The 15,681-nt window shown below is 39.4% G+C and overlaps 1 protein-coding gene across 1 annotated transcript in view; it reads right to left on the reverse strand.

Annotated features, from left to right (window-relative positions):
- Positions 1–15,681, reverse strand: part of Nsf (N-ethylmaleimide sensitive factor, vesicle fusing ATPase) — a 133,480-nt gene that overhangs the window by 29,730 nt on the left and 88,069 nt on the right. Inside the window, exons 15-16 of the mRNA XM_048367274.1 lie at positions 14,482–14,615; positions 139–205 (exon numbers count right to left, since the gene is read on the reverse strand). Of these exons, the coding sequence (XP_048223231.1) occupies positions 139–205; positions 14,482–14,615 (201 nt within the window). The remainder of the gene's footprint in view (positions 1–138; positions 206–14,481; positions 14,616–15,681) is intronic.

The following is a 15,681-nucleotide window of genomic DNA, read 5'->3' on the forward strand; positions in this document are numbered from 1 at the left end:
CTGACTTTGAACCAGATCCTTAGATCTCATCATCCTGAGTAGCTAGGATTACAGGTGTGAGTCATCAGTGCCTGGCTCTTGTAATACTTAACATAAGTTGTCATGTGAGAAACAGAGTTCAATGGCCAAATGACTCACCAAGCAATCTCTCAATGTCATCCACAACCACACAACTGAGCTGTGATTTGTATGCATCATCAAAGATCTGGAAGAAAGAAAAACATTCATCATCTCACTGCCCTCTATAATTATGACAATTTTTACAGATTATATTTGGTTAATTACTGAGCAGTACGTAAACAAAACAGACAAAACACCAATATTTCAAACTATAACAAATTAGAATTTAAGAGATCACAGGATTTTAGGGCTGAAATGGTCCTTGTAAGGAAAGTGAGGCCCAAAACAGTTAAATGACAACATAATTGGATCATGGATGAATAGAGAACTGGCTAAAGCTGTTTTCAGCACTAAAGGGCTGCAGATGCCACAACTGAACATGCCAACAAAGTACTGATTATCGGCCAACTGACAAAGCTCATCATGTTTATCATACTGGTCTGTCTTATCTCTTAATTATGTCAGATGCTTGAGTTCAGTGCTATAATTCAAGTGCAAGATGGGGCACTTAAAAATTAAGAGATATGCAGAAGGAAATTGGATGTCATTTTATTATCTGTAAAAACTCTGGTTAGGCAACAATAACATTAAAAGACAAGAATCCCATCAACTCAAATAAAATTGTAACAGTAAGAGTTTACAAAAGAATATAAAGTTCTGATGAAGGATCAGATGGAGCTATGTGAAAAAGAAACAGATAAAAGATAAGAAGAGCCCATTGTCTTAAGACAGCCAAAGAAATTCAGATTAAAAAAGCAGTGGTGGCAGATGGAGGTGGCTCACTCCTGTGAGCCTAGCTACTCAGGAGGCTGAGCTCTGAGGATCCTGGTACAAAGCTAGCCCAGACAGGAAAGTCTGTAAGACTCATATCTTCAATTAACCACCAGAAAACCGCAGTGGTGCTGTGGCTCAAGTGCTAGCCTTGAGCTGAAAAGCTCAGGGACAGTGCCAGGCCCAGAGTTCAAGCCCCAACACCAACCAAAAAGAAAAACAAGCAGTGAAGGAAGCACTAAGATTCTGACAAAGATGTAGCACTTACAAGCACTTACAAGACAGGAAAACAGGCTTATGTATAAAACAAATTTAAGTGTCTATGGCTTTGAGACAAGCCCTTTTGTAAATGATGGGGGATCTGCCCCAGAGACTGAAAGAGGGGCTCAGTTCATTCCAATCTGAATCCAACTTGTATCTTGCCTATTGAGCTGGCATAATATTCCTTGGTATCTTTTAATTAGAAAAGATTTAAAAGTAAGTTTTAAAATAGAGTAAACCAAACTCATTAATATTTTTCATATTGTGTTAAAAAGCTAGTTTAAAAAAATGTGGGGTGCTGATGGCTCATGCTTGTAATCATTGCTAAGGAGGCTGAGCTGAGATCTGAAGATCATGGTTGGAACCCAGATTGGGCAGAAAATTCTAATTAAGCACAAAAAAAAATGTTGGAAGTGGTGCTGTGACTCAAGTGATAGTTAACATTGAGCAAAACACTGAGGGGGCCAGGCACTTGTGGCTCACGCCTATAATCTTAGCTACTATGAGGACCTGAGGATCACTGTTTGAAGCCAGTCCAGGCAGAAAAGTCTCTGAGACTCTTTATCTCTAATAAACTACTCAGAGAAGCTGGAAGTAATGCTGTGGCTCAAGTGGTAAGGCACTAGCCTTAAGCACAAAGAGGCCCAGAGACAGCACCCAGGCCCTGGCAAGCACCAGGACTGGCAAAAAAAAAAAAAGCTGAGGGGCATTGCTCAGGTCCTGAGATTCAAGTCCTAGGACAAACACAAAGGCAAACACACCAAGAAGCCTACCAAACAAAAGATATTTGCAACAATTTAAAAAAGTTACCATAACCGCTGTCATCATCTAACTCAGTTCCTAATTACACCTTTCCTGGCTTAAATACTATCAACAATTTCGGCCTGCAGATAAGCAATCAGAACAACTGCTCTGACCTCTACCTGTCTATCCCGGCCTACTCTCCCTTTCAGTGGTGGATAAAATCTTCACTCAGTTCATGGTATCTCCAGCACAGAACAGGACCTAGTAATGATGTTTGCTTAACTGATTCAATAGTTGAAATAACCTAAGTTCATCATATTACTTCTCCTATCTTGGATCTCATGGATTTACATATGAGATGAAGCCCCTACTGCCAATTAGCTTAAGTCTCTGAGAGACTTTTGATGAACAGAGCTCAGCTATGATGGATATGTACTGTGAATGATGAATAAACATCACTGTTCTAGTAAAGCCACTAAGATACTGGGGTTGCTCATTGCTGCAGCACGTTAGCCTATTCTGATTCATAAAGGGACTTAGGAGGTCAGTGATGGTCTCCAAATTTTTTAAAAATGACATTTGAGATTTAAAGGATGAGTAAGTTAACCAACAGAGGTCTGGAGGTATGGCTCAGTGGTAGAATGCCTACCTGTTCAGCAAGTGCTAGGCCCTAAGTTTAAAACCTGGTATTGCAAAAAAAAAAAAAAAAAGTAGCTAGCAGCCAGGTATGTTGGTACATATCTATAATCCCAGTGACAGAATGTGGAGGCATGAGGATTGCAACAACAAAAAGGGCTGGGGCATAGCTCATGTGGTAGAATGCTTGCCTGGCAAGCATGAAGCACTGTGTTCAATGCTAGTACTATAAAATAAAAACAGCCAACAGAAAAAGATAAAAATGTATCCTAAACAGACTGTACTGAATATTAAAAGATGCAAGCAGGAGAAAATTCAGGAATGCTGCAAGAGCTGATATACTGTCAACAAGAATTAAAATAAGGAAGTGATGCTGTTGTGTGGAGAGTGGTGGGTGAAGACAGAACAGAAAGTGATGACTGAGCCTGAACATAGAGGCTCATTTGAATGAAGTGAAATGTTATGATAAGGGCAATAACAGCTACCATAGTTTTGAGACAGTGCCTTGCTGTGTGTGTGTGTGTGTGTGTGTGTGTGTGTGTGTGTGTGTGTGTACACACACATATGTGTATTTCATAGGCTAACTTTGAATCTGTGATCTTCCTATCTCAGCCTTCCAAGTGCTGAGATTACAAGCATATATACTACCATACCCAGTATCACTGAAAAGTTTAGATGTCAGATTTATGTTTTAGAAACAATTTCTGACAGATAAATAGGACAGCAGGTGATTAGCAGTTCAGATTCCAGGTGAGAAAGATGGTAGTAGTCTGGGAGTGGATATGAAAAAAAGTGGACAGTACTACAGAATGGGTAGAATGGAAAGACTTGGCAAATGAACAAGTGTGGCAAAGAGGGAAAAGCAGGAGCCAAGATTCCTGGTTTAGCAAGTGAGATAAAACAACAAATATGGAGAAGCCGATTTGGGAATCAAGAGTATATCAGAACAATAGGAAGACAAGAACCTTTAGCTACCCCCTCACTCCCAGTGATAAGAAGAAGAAGGTATTTCAGTCTTCTGGTAATGAAGGCTTTTTCTGGCTTTTAGCTAGTGACTTTAAAACCATGGAAAAGCTTAGAAGCAGCTCCACGTTTTTTTCTTAATTTTTTTAAAAAGTGCTAGTCCAGGGGCTTGAACTCAGGCTAGCACTTTACTGCTTGAGCTATAACTCCGCTTCTGATGTGTGCGTGTGTGCATGAATGAGCGAGTGAGTGTGTGTGTGTGTATCTAATTGGAGATAAGAGCCTTATGGACTTTTGCCAGGCACTGGTGGCTCACAGGAAAGTCCCCATGAGATTCTTATCTCCAATTAACCACCAGACAACAGGAAGTGGCACTATGGCTCAAAGTGGCAGAGTGCTAGCTTTGAGTGAAAGAGCTCAGGGATACTACCCAGGCCCTGAGTTCAAGCCCCACAACAACAACAACAAAGTCTTATGAACTTTTCTGCCCAGGCTGGCTTAGAATCACAATACCACGATCTTTAGATCACAGCCTCCTGAGTAGCTAGGATTACAGAAGTGAGCCACTGGTACCCAGTGGGCTTTTCCCCTACTTTTAAAAGACTGAACTAATACTGAAACTGATGTAGCATCTTAAGAGTTCAAATGACTTCAGGGAATCGCTGAAATGCTGCTTTTCTTTTCATAGTGTTTTTTAGTATTCTACTATATAATCTAAGGCCAGCATATAATTCTCCCCATCAGGCTGTGGAAGCATAGATTAGAGCTACTGGGGCCTGGCTGGCTGCAATGGCACTATGCTTTCCCTGAATCATCTCTTCTCTATTCTTAAAACAATGCATAGCTCACTTAGTTATAGTGACATACTAAGGACATTTCTGGGTCTAAACGGATGATAAATTGCCCTGTGGTATACAGTCTCACCAACTTATCTTAGATATTGTAATACATGAAACATTACAAATTACTTCACAGCTGACTTCATAGACTACTTGTAATATTTTAGAAGAAAAATACCACTGGGCACCAATGGCTCACGCCTATAATACTAGCTACTCAGGATTACAGTTCAAACTCAGCCAGGGCAAGAAAGTCCATGAGGCTCTTTATCTCCAGTAAAATATCAAAAGAAGATGGAAGTGAAGCTGTGGTTCAAGTGGGAGAGTGCTAGTAAGAGAGGTAACTTGTTGCTGGGTGCTGGCGACTCATGCCTCTAATCCTAGCTACTCAGGAGTCTGAGATCTGAGGCTCACAGTTCAAAGCCAGCCTGGGCAGAAAAGTCACGAGACTCATCTCCAATTACCACCAGAAAATTGGAAGTGGAACTGTGGCTCAAAGAGGTAGAGTACTAGCTTTGAGCAAAAGAGAGCTTAGGGACTCCAGTACCCAGGCCTTGAGTTCAAGCCCCACAACTAACAACAGTAACAACAAAAGCTCACAGACAGCACCTAGGCCCTGAGCTCAAGCCTCAGGACCAGCAGAAAAATACCAGTGACAGTCACTTAAGGTAAAGGGGGTTTTTGTTTGTTTGTTATTTTTAATAGATTGCTCCTGGCACGCTAATTACTATCACAGAGAGGAGGACTCACAGCTGCCTCTCTTAATAGCATATTAACTATGACAAAGGTTGTGCAATGCCAGTTATAACTTGATTAGTTTCAGTTGACTAGTAAAGTGAAACTCCTCTGCTAGCTACTCTGCTTTAATTTAAATGTACATACACGCCCCTCATTCACTTCTTACATATGTATTACTGTGTGATATTAGGTCATCATTCTTCTCTGGACACACAATTTTTTTTTTCCAGTCCTGGGGGTTGGACTCGTGGCCTGAGCGCTCTTCCTGGCTTCTTTTTGCTCAAAGCTAGCACTCTACCACTTGAGATACAGCACCACTTCCAGCTTTTTTTTTCCCCCTGTATATGTGGTGCTGAGGAATTGAAGCCAGGGCTTCATGTATGCTAGGCAAGCACTCTACCACTAGGCCACATTCCCAGCCCCTGGACACACAATTTATGTCTAGTCTCAAAAACTCTCTGTCATCTGGTCCAGGCTCTGGGAAAAAGATTCTCAGATTTGACTAGCAAGCACGAGATTAGCTGCCAGACTAAATATGAGCTGTTTTCATACTGAGCCAGAAAGTTCTACAACTTTAGGTAGATAATCTTAGAAAGGGAGAAGTACTCAATGGAGATACAAAAAATGTAAAATAGTGCCTATTGTCCTCAGTCTTAATAATTGTCATCTATAACAGCACAAAGTAGAGCCACTGGGTCAGCTCCAGATCAAACATGCAATAACCCAAGGCAGCCAGCTCAGCTAAAGCTGGAGCTAGAGGTTCTATTTTATGGACCTAAAAAAAAAAAAAAATCTTTGAGGGTTGGGAATGTGGCCTAGTGGTAGAGTGCTTGCCCTCACATACATGAGGCCTTGGCTTCGATTCCTCAGCACCACATATATAGAAAAGGCCAGAAGTGGTGCTGTGGCTCAAGTTGGCTGAGGGCTAACCTTGAGCAAAAAGAAGCCAGGGACAGTGCTCAGGCCCTGAGTTCAAGCCCCAGGACTGGCAAAAAAAAAAAATCTTTGGAATACATTATAATTAAAAAATATATTCGGGGGCTGGGGATATAGCCTAGTGGCAAGAGTGCCTGCCTCGGATACACGAGGCCCTAGGTTCGATTCCCCAGCACCACATATACAGAAAACGGCCAGAAGCGGCGCTGTGGCTCAAGTGGCAGAGTGCTAGCCTTGAGCGGGAAGAAGCCAGGGACAGTGCTCAGGCCCTGAGTCCAAGGCCCAGGACTGGCCAAAAAAAAAAAATATATTCGGATGGAATACATATGTGGAAAGGCAACAATGAACCACCACTAGCACCCCCTCCCCAATGTAATGTAGTTTAAAAAAAATAATCTACTAATTAAAAAAAATCTAAGCTGGCACCTATAATCCTAGTTTCAAAGAAAGACTGCAGCTAGGCACAGGTGGCTCATGCCTATAATCCTAGCTACTCAGGAAGCTGAGATCTGAGGATCAAGGTACAAAGCCAGCCCAGGCAGAACAATCTCTATGAGACTATTCTCTCTAATTACCACTCAAAAACCAGAAGTGGTGCTGTGGCTCAAAGTGGTAGAGCACTAGTCTTGTGCAAAAAAGATCAGGGACAGAGCCCAGGCCCTGAGTGCAAACCAAGAAAAAAAAAAGAAAGAAAGAAGAAAAGAAAGGGAAGGAAAGAAGGAAGGAAGGAAGGAAGGAAGGAAGGAAGGAAGGAAGGAAGGAAGGAAGGAAGGAAGGAAAACTGCAGTTCTAGGCCAGCTCTGGCAAAAAGTTAGCAAGATCCCATCTCAACCAGTAAAAGCTGCACATTGCCTATCACCCCAGCTACACAAGATGTATAAATAGGAGGACTGAGGTCCAGGCCAGCATAGACATAAACATGAGACCCTATTTAAAGTATTGCTACGTCAAAAAGAGATGGAGGTATGGCTCAAATGGTAGAGCACCTGTCTATTAAGCACAGGGCCCTGAGTTCAAGCTCCAGTACCTTCCCCCCAAATTAATATAAAGAACATATAGTTATCGTAGTTTAATCAGTACCTTTTCTGTAGAGCAGATATACAGGGTCTTTGTGAGCCATGTGGAAAGTGTGAAAGAGAAGTCTAAAGAAAAAAGAATCCAAGAAGGAACAGTAGGAAAGAGTAGCATCTGTGAACATGGAAATAATACGTTCCACTCTAAAGAATGAACACACTCTCTAGAAAACGAAGAACCCCCAGGCCTCTTTCCAGATGTGTACATAATGCAACTGTTTCCATTCAACTCTCATCTCTCTAGCATGTAAAGGCAGTCAGTATGACCCAGACTTGGGGTATCAAAATTACCTGGAATGTGACACACCTGGGCTCAAGGTAGGGCTACGTTGAAGGCACTGAGTCTGAGGCAGGTATGAATATACTGCAAGGCACTGTGACCCCTTGAGACACAGAAGGCTAGTCCTGGAATCTCCAGACAAACAACAGTCATTTGTGAAGAGGGGAGAGACCACTGCTGCAGCTCCTGAGTCCCCATAAATGCCAATGGGAACACAGTGTATTAGCTCCATGCTAATCCCAGCCTTTCAGAATCACAAGCCACCGCAAAGCACATTCTGAGCAGATTCTAGCCTCCATTTCCTATAACTTCTTTAGTGCTCTTAGGTAAGTAAAGCCAAGCTTTCTGGTTCTTTTGGAGGCTGAAAACGTTCAACTCAATTTTGAAGTAGTTGGCATGAAGTACCTAAATGCAGTTAGCAGAAATCTAATGACAGTAGGAACTCAATGGCTTAGAAAATCCAAAATGTAGTAAATCTGTCAGCAATTAGTTGAAAGCATACTCTAATCTTATTTGGTAGCATATAAAAACGTAAATGAGCAAATTTAAATTAGTGCTATCAGTAATAATCTCTAGTTTCTAAAAATAACTTGGGAGTAGACCAAGCAAACATTAGCTGTCTTCTAATGAAATTGCCTTAGGAAGTGGACCTAAACTTTTGGCAAAGCACTAAAGCTTCCTGGATTGACCTTAAAATCCTTTATTTGTTCTTCCTGCTTTTCAGGAAAATATCTTACATTTCCACAGAGTGAGTGTGCTTAATATTCTGAAGGTCACAGGGCCTGAAAGTTCCACACTATATATTCTCCTTTACACAGCACACAGATACAAGTGTCAAAGGATACAACATGTTAAAGAGAACAACCAATATCCACCCCCAGCCATACTGGGACCAGTAGTCACTTCCGGGGTGTCTACTTCTCTCAGCTAAGACATGCACAAACTTCAAAAATCAGCCACATGATATATTAGGATGTTAACTAAAAAAAAAAAATCCAAATTCTGTTGCTTAGTAACTGCTGTCAAAAGATCCAATTTCCAGCTCTGCTCTTTGTATAGACTAAACCATGAAAAGAGGGGATTAGGCACCCCGATTCTGTTCTGTGCAGACTACAATTTGCAGTGGATTTACAGGAGGATATTCACAGAAGATTATTTCTTTCTTGCAAAGCTAGTGGGAAGGAAAATTTCTTCCAGTAATTTTCAATCCTTTGAAAATAAGACTATATCATGTTATTTATAGGTGTCCTTTGGTAAATCACTGATATTTTTACTTAATTTTGTTCAAACACTTTACTTGTTTCTGATTGTCCTATTTCATCTCTATATTGGGTGTGTACTGAGAAAGCATCAAGATTAGGTAATTAGTCAAAATCACTTCTATTACTTTGTTCTTTTGTGCATTTAAAGTCACTAATAAAATCAGAAAAAAATGGGTTTTTTAAAAAAGACAAATGTAAATAACAGAAAGAAATATTTTTTTTAAATAGAACAAAGTTCAAGAAGTAAACATAAAAAGGGAAAAAGGAATATCTAACTAAGTTAAATATCTTAATGGAACATGCGATACCGCTCCCCCTTATGTGAAGATAAGTCCTCATACTTGCTTTAGCAGTGTTGAGTTTATCTATGGAGGGAGGACTTAATAACAAATTAAGAAGTATAATAGTTTTACGTTGAGAATAAACTACTTTCATGTATTTTTAGAACCATTCATCTGTGAAAAAACATCCATACTATAATTGCAATGATGTCTCATATGCTCATTAAAGTAACCCTCTCAACTAACAAAAACTCTTACCTTTATTTAAGTAATGAAATGATATATAAAATATTCTATGAATTAACAAACTCAGACCACACCCCTTTATTAATATATGGTTTCCCTTCACAAACTTCTGTCAATTGTATAACATATTAAAACAAAAAAATGTTTTTCAGTGCTCATGTTAAGCAAGTGCTCTAACACTGAGCTAAATCTCAAGCCCATTGAAAAACTTCTTTAAAACTGAACACTTAGTTGGGCTGGGAATATGGCCTAGTGGGAGTGCTTGCCTTGCATACAAGAAGCCCTGGGTTCCACTCCTCAGCACCACATATATAGAAAAAGCCAGAAGTGGCGCTGTGGCTCAAGTGGTAGAGTGCTAGCCTTGAGCAAAAAGAAGCCAGGGACAGTGCTCAGGCCCTGAGTTCAAGCCCCAGGACTAGCAAACAAAACAAAACAAAACAAAAATTGAACACTTAGTCATTAAACTTTAGCTAAAGAAATAATTAAATGCCATCTTTTTGTCTAACAATTGGCAAAAAGCATTTTAATAACATCAAGCTGGAATGAGAATGCCAAAAAACTCATATTCTCAAATGATAGAGTAACAGGTATAAAATTGAAGTGGGCTTTATAAACCATTAGCATAATTATAAGAGTTTTAATAGCGAGATATATAAAAATACGTAAAATATTATTACCTAGCAATCCTAATTTTGAGAGTTTATACTAAAGAAATAAGCAGAAAGGTAGTAGGGACTTAATGGCTTAGAAAATCCAATGTACACCCAATAAGTACATACAATAAGTAACAGAGCTACCACACTTCATGAAAGTACGTATTATATCCAGGCATTCCATGTTTCTTTACATAAATTAGCCATCTCATTCAATTCTCATAATAGCCCTATGAAGCAGCTATGATTATTAGTGTGTGTGTTGTACTGGGGCTTAAACTCAGCCTTGCATTTGGTAGGAAGGGCTCTACTACTTGAGCCACACCCCAGCCCTCATTTTACTTTGTAGACAGGAACTTGCTATTTTGTCCAGGTTGGCCTGGAACTTGTGACCCTCTCACCTCAGCCTTCTGAGAGCTAGAATTATAGGTCTGTACCACTACATGCAGCTCTATTACCTCATTTTATAGCCAGTACCTACAATGGAGATGGAATTAAAATTCAGATCTATTTGATTCCTATACCCAACTACTCAAGCATATGATGCTAATCTAAGAAAAAGCTGATAAGAAAATGGGGGCAGTGATTTCCCTCATTTGTTAGAATATTAGGATATAGAATATTAATCCTAGCTACTTAGGAGGTTGAGATTTTAGGGTTATGGTTCAAAGCCAGCTCAGGCAAGAAAGTTTGTGAGACTCTTATATCCACTAAACTATCAAAGAAGCCAGAAATGGAGCTGTGGCTCAAGTGGTAGAAAATAGAACAGAAGGACAAATACAAATACAGATTTATTTTTACTTTCATCTATGTTCTTTTCCATCTTTTTTGAATTATTTTTCTAACAGGGAAAAGTACATTGGGGGCACTTAGAAGGAAAGAAATACTTCTTCAAAATAATAAATCATTATAATTTATTTGAGCTTTGAAAAAAAAGTTCAAACATCTTCTGGTCTTCATACAAGAAAGTAGAAATGAGAACACTGGTGGGAGGTAGAACAAGAACAGCATTTATATTTCATTTTAAAAAAACAACCTAGAAGACTGCATCTTTAGACTGGTTTGAGCCCTCAGGCTTTTGTCAACCTATCATTAGGTAACAATGTAAAAACTATTTGCAGCAAAAGATTTTGTTTGTAATATTTCTAATATATTTCTAAGACATCTATGCTCCACTCTTTTTCTCTGTTCTGAACTTTACTTACAGGAAATAATCCTTCCTCCAAAGGAAAATAAAAAAGTGTGATATGAACTACCTGTACTGCTGAAGTATAAATAATTTTTGTAATTTTTAAGAGATTGCATAAATGATCCAGACAGTGAATCATGGATTGAAATGATTTTGAATAAGCTTGTATAGACACTCATTTTTATATTCCTTAGCCTTCCACTCATCTAAAACTCTACCTTGAAAGGCCTCACCAATTTAAAGATTAAATCATAAGTTATTAAGCCATTAATTTAACCATTTAATCCTCTAAAATCAGCATATATTACCTTCCCCCCTCAAGTCAATTTGCAAGAGATTAAAATAATAAAAATGATAATATCTCACACTCACAAAGTAGCTTTGATCTGCAGAAGCCTAAAGTACTTTTTAAAAACTTTATAGAAAAGCTAGGACCATCCACCCACATGTCAGAGTACATCTGAAGTCAAAGCTGGCAGCTGGCAAAAAGCAGTGAAGTACCTTACCATCTGCACAGAAGTCTACTGGTTTGAAACAAGTACAGGAGAAAAATGCAAACAGAATTAGCTTCTCAATTAATGGGGAAGTCCAATGGCCACAGGTTCTAAGAGCTATTATTTAAATTTCCACCAGACATGGTATCAGGGAAAACAAAAATCAGAAAAAGAAGGCTGTGAAGAACTGTAGGGGAGCCCTTGCTTCAAATGTCCCAGCACCAGGGTTTGATTCCCCAGCATTGCACAAACAACCAGAAAAACACCCTCTATCTACTCTAGCAGTTATTCTATCCAGACATTTGTGCAAAGGATAAGTATTACTGGCTTTACCTTAGAAGCAGAGTAAGCTATGATATTCTAAATTCAATTTCAAAAATTCTTATACAGAGTTTTAATCTTTCTCAAACTTATATTTTTGGAGCTGATGCTTCTTTTTAAATATATTTTTCCAGTTCAGTCCCTTTTCCAAAGAAAAACTAGAGTAATTCTACCTACAACTCTATAGAGTAAGGGCCTAGAAGTAAGGTCAAAGAACATTCTGAGTGGTTTTTATAAGACAGAACTTCAGTTCTGGAGATTTCTTCCTTGATGCTGATTTTCTTATATCTCTTTGACATATAATCACTTCATATGTATAAAAGATGAACAAAAAAAGAAAGATTTAAGTAAAAGAACTACTTCACCTGGATATAAAAATAATTTCCTCAACTCCCTGGGAGTATACAAAATTAGAGAGTATCAGCAGCAACACTGGCTACCAAGTGAGAAAACCAGCCATTAAGCATTTCATCATTGGTTCTTATTTCTTGTTTTTATTTTTATTTTTTGCCAGTCCTGGGGCTTGAACTCAGGGCCTGAACACTGTCCCTGGCTTCTTTTTGTTCAAGGCTAGTACTCTACCACTTGAGCCACAGTGCCACTTCTGGCTTTTTCTATCTACGTGGTGCTGAGGAATCAAACGCAGGGCTTCATGTATATGAGGCGAGCACTTTATCACTAGGCCATATTCCCTGGTTCTTATTTCTTTAAGAGAAGCCACCTACTTCTAGATGCTCTCCTTAAATAAAGGTAAGGGATAGAGCAGATGATCTTGATTCTATTTTGTTCGCTTTACTGAGTGGTTACTTTAAAAGGTGACAAATGGCACTCAAGGAAAAGAGGAAGAATAAGGGTTGCATTAAGTTGTCATCTGACTCTGATTAGTACCTAAAATATAAGCATCCTTTTGTAGGATTCTTGGAAATATCATCCCAAACTACATAGTCATTAGTTGAACTTGAACAGTTTGACTCTGTACATTAATAAAAGAACTTATAAAAAAAATCCTAGATGAATTTGTTCTACTTTCCTGGAACATTCTTAACTATGATCCTTCTTTTAACTCAAGAAATGTACTAGCCAGGGAGAGGGAAGACAAATGGAAACAGAAATAGGGCAAATACAATCAGAAGAAAACTGGAGGAGATGGGTAGCATTGAAACCCTTTTGTACAATTATTTGACAATATTTTTTAAAAGAAATGTATTAAAGAAAGCATAATTTGGCAGGTAAAGACCCTCTCAATAAAGATGCACTGTAAGCAGGGCACTGGTGACTCATGCCTACAATCCTAGCTACTCAGGAGGGTAAGAGCTGAGGATCATGGCTCAAAGCCAGTCCAGGTAGAAAAGTCTGAGACGCTTATCTCCACCAAACTACCAGAAAAACCCAAAAAGACAGAAGTAGAGCTGTGGGGCTGGGAATGTGGCTTAGCTGTAGAGTGCTTGCCTAGCATGAATGACACCCTGGGTTCAATTCCTCAGCACCAATAAACAGAAAAAGTTGGAAGTGATGCCCAATAAACAGAAAAAGTTGGAAGTGATGCCCAATAAACAGAAAAAGTTGGAAGTGATGCTGTGGCTCAAGTGGTAGAGTGCCTTGAGTAAAAGGAAGCCAAGGACAGTGCTCAGGCCCTGAGTTCAAGCTCAGGAAGGCAAAAAAAAAAAAAAAAAAGAAGCAGAGCTATGGCTGAAGTGGTAGAGCACAAGTCTTGAGCAAGAAAAGCTCAGGGACAAGAGCCCAAGCCCTAGGTTTAAGCCCTAGGACCAGCACATACACACAAAATGAAATGCACAAAATGAACTATGCAACGTGTGGGCAGGGACTGGAAGGAGAAACTGGGGGGAAGTGAAGGAAGGTGTGATACTGCCCAAAGAGAAATGTACTCATTATTTGATTTATGAAATGGTAAACCCCCCTCTGTACAACACCTTCATAACAATAAAACATATATATATAATATACACATACATATATATGTATGTATCTATATCTTTTTTTTTTTGGTCGTTTGTGGGGCTTGAATTCAGGGCTTGGGAGCTTTCCCTGAGCCCCTTTGTGCTCAAGGCTAGTAGTGCTCTACCACTTGAGCCACAGTGCCACTTAAGGGTTTTGAGTGGTTAATTGGAGATAAGAATCTCACAGGGACTTTTCTGCCTGGACTGGCTTCGAACCATGATTCTCAGATCTCAGCCTCCTGAGTAGATAGGATTACAGGCCTGAGTCATTGGCACCTGGCTAAAATCATATTTTTTTTAAAAATGTATTACACGGGGCTGGGGATATGGCCTAGTGGCGAGAGAGCTTGCCTCGTATACATGAGGCCCTGGGTTCAATTCCCCAGCACCACATATACAGAAAACGACCAGAAGTGGCGCTGTGGCTCAAGTGGCAGAGTGCTCGCCTTGAGCAAAAAGGAAGCCAGGGACAGTGCTCAGGCCCTGAGTCCAAGGCCCAGGACTGGCCAAACCAAAAAAAAAAAATGTATTACACAATAAAAAATTAAATCATTACTGTCTCCCAAATGCTGCAGATAATTTAGCTCCAAAAAATAAAGAGTTGCTACAGGTTTTATACAGAAAGGTAATTCTATTTGTACATGCATGTGTTCATACACACGTATCATGTGCATCAAAGAGACAGAAAATTAAAATGAGAATAAAAATCTTGATACCTTCTTCATGGCCTGGCACTTGGCAGTCTCAGAAAAGCCAATCATCTTATCAGGAGAGCAGATCTTGATGAAGGGGAAGTTGGATTCCTCTGCAATCTTTGCAGCTAGAGCAGTCTTCCCACTATGAGGAGGGCCTGCAGGAAGACATCAGCAAGTCAGCGGAAAAAAAGCCAACCCAAGCACAGGAGAGTCCAACAAGTTTCAACCTTTATCCAAGGTACTGAGGTCTCAACTAGTTGCTCATTAACATTTCCTGACAGTTTCACAGTAGACATGTTTCCTTTTATTTATTAGCAACTAAATGAAGTGATTAGCATTTCTCAAAAGTATGGTGAAATACATGCCTTCCTACTTTCTCGCACAGCCTTAATCTTTCAAACTTCTGGCTAAATATATAAAGTACAAGGATTCTGCTCCTTAAAAACAAGAGAATATATTCAAATACATAACAGTACTTGTGTTATTAGTTCTATTAGATCATTTGGTTATCAAAAAATACAGTCTTAGTGGTGCTATGGCTCAAGTTGTAGAGCACTAGTGTTGAGCTGAAGAGCTCAAGGACAGCGGCCAGGCCCAGAGTTCAAGCCCCAAGACAGACAAAACAGAAACAACAACAACAACAAAAAATACAGTCTTGCTAGGTGATATAGACAGGGGTAGAGCAAAACTGCCGTCTTAGAAGCAAATCTGTCATAAAAAAGTTAGAGCTCAAAAGATTCACTAGGTCCTTTTCATAAAGGCAACAAAATCTAGAAAGTTACCTGCTTTAAGACAAACGTCCACTTCCCACCTATGTATAGGAGGATGTGTCTTCTTCTAACCATAAACATCCCAGTTCTTCCTTAAAGCCTTAGGACCTGACATTAGTGACCATTCCTAATAACTCATACTAACCTTTTCTATCTTCAAAAATGCAAGTTCCCTAAATAATGATCTCTACTGACTGCCTGAATGCTCACCTTCCACGCATCTTTACCAAACCCATGATCTGTGACACCAATTCCCCAAAAATACTTTTCTCTCCTGGCCTTTTAGGAGCATTAGATACAATTGTAAACTCCCCTCTTTCTTCAAATGCCATTCTTGGCTTCTGTGACAGCATATTCTTTCTGCTCCTCTTGCTTCCTGTCTTTCTCTTCTTTGGTTAATTTTACTCAGTTTCCTTTGTCAATTCTCCCTTGTTCTCTTTAGTCTTTAATT

The sequence above is a fragment of the Perognathus longimembris genome, chromosome 17 (genome assembly GCF_023159225.1).
Source record: "Perognathus longimembris pacificus isolate PPM17 chromosome 17, ASM2315922v1, whole genome shotgun sequence".
NCBI lineage: Eukaryota > Metazoa > Chordata > Mammalia > Rodentia > Heteromyidae > Perognathus > Perognathus longimembris.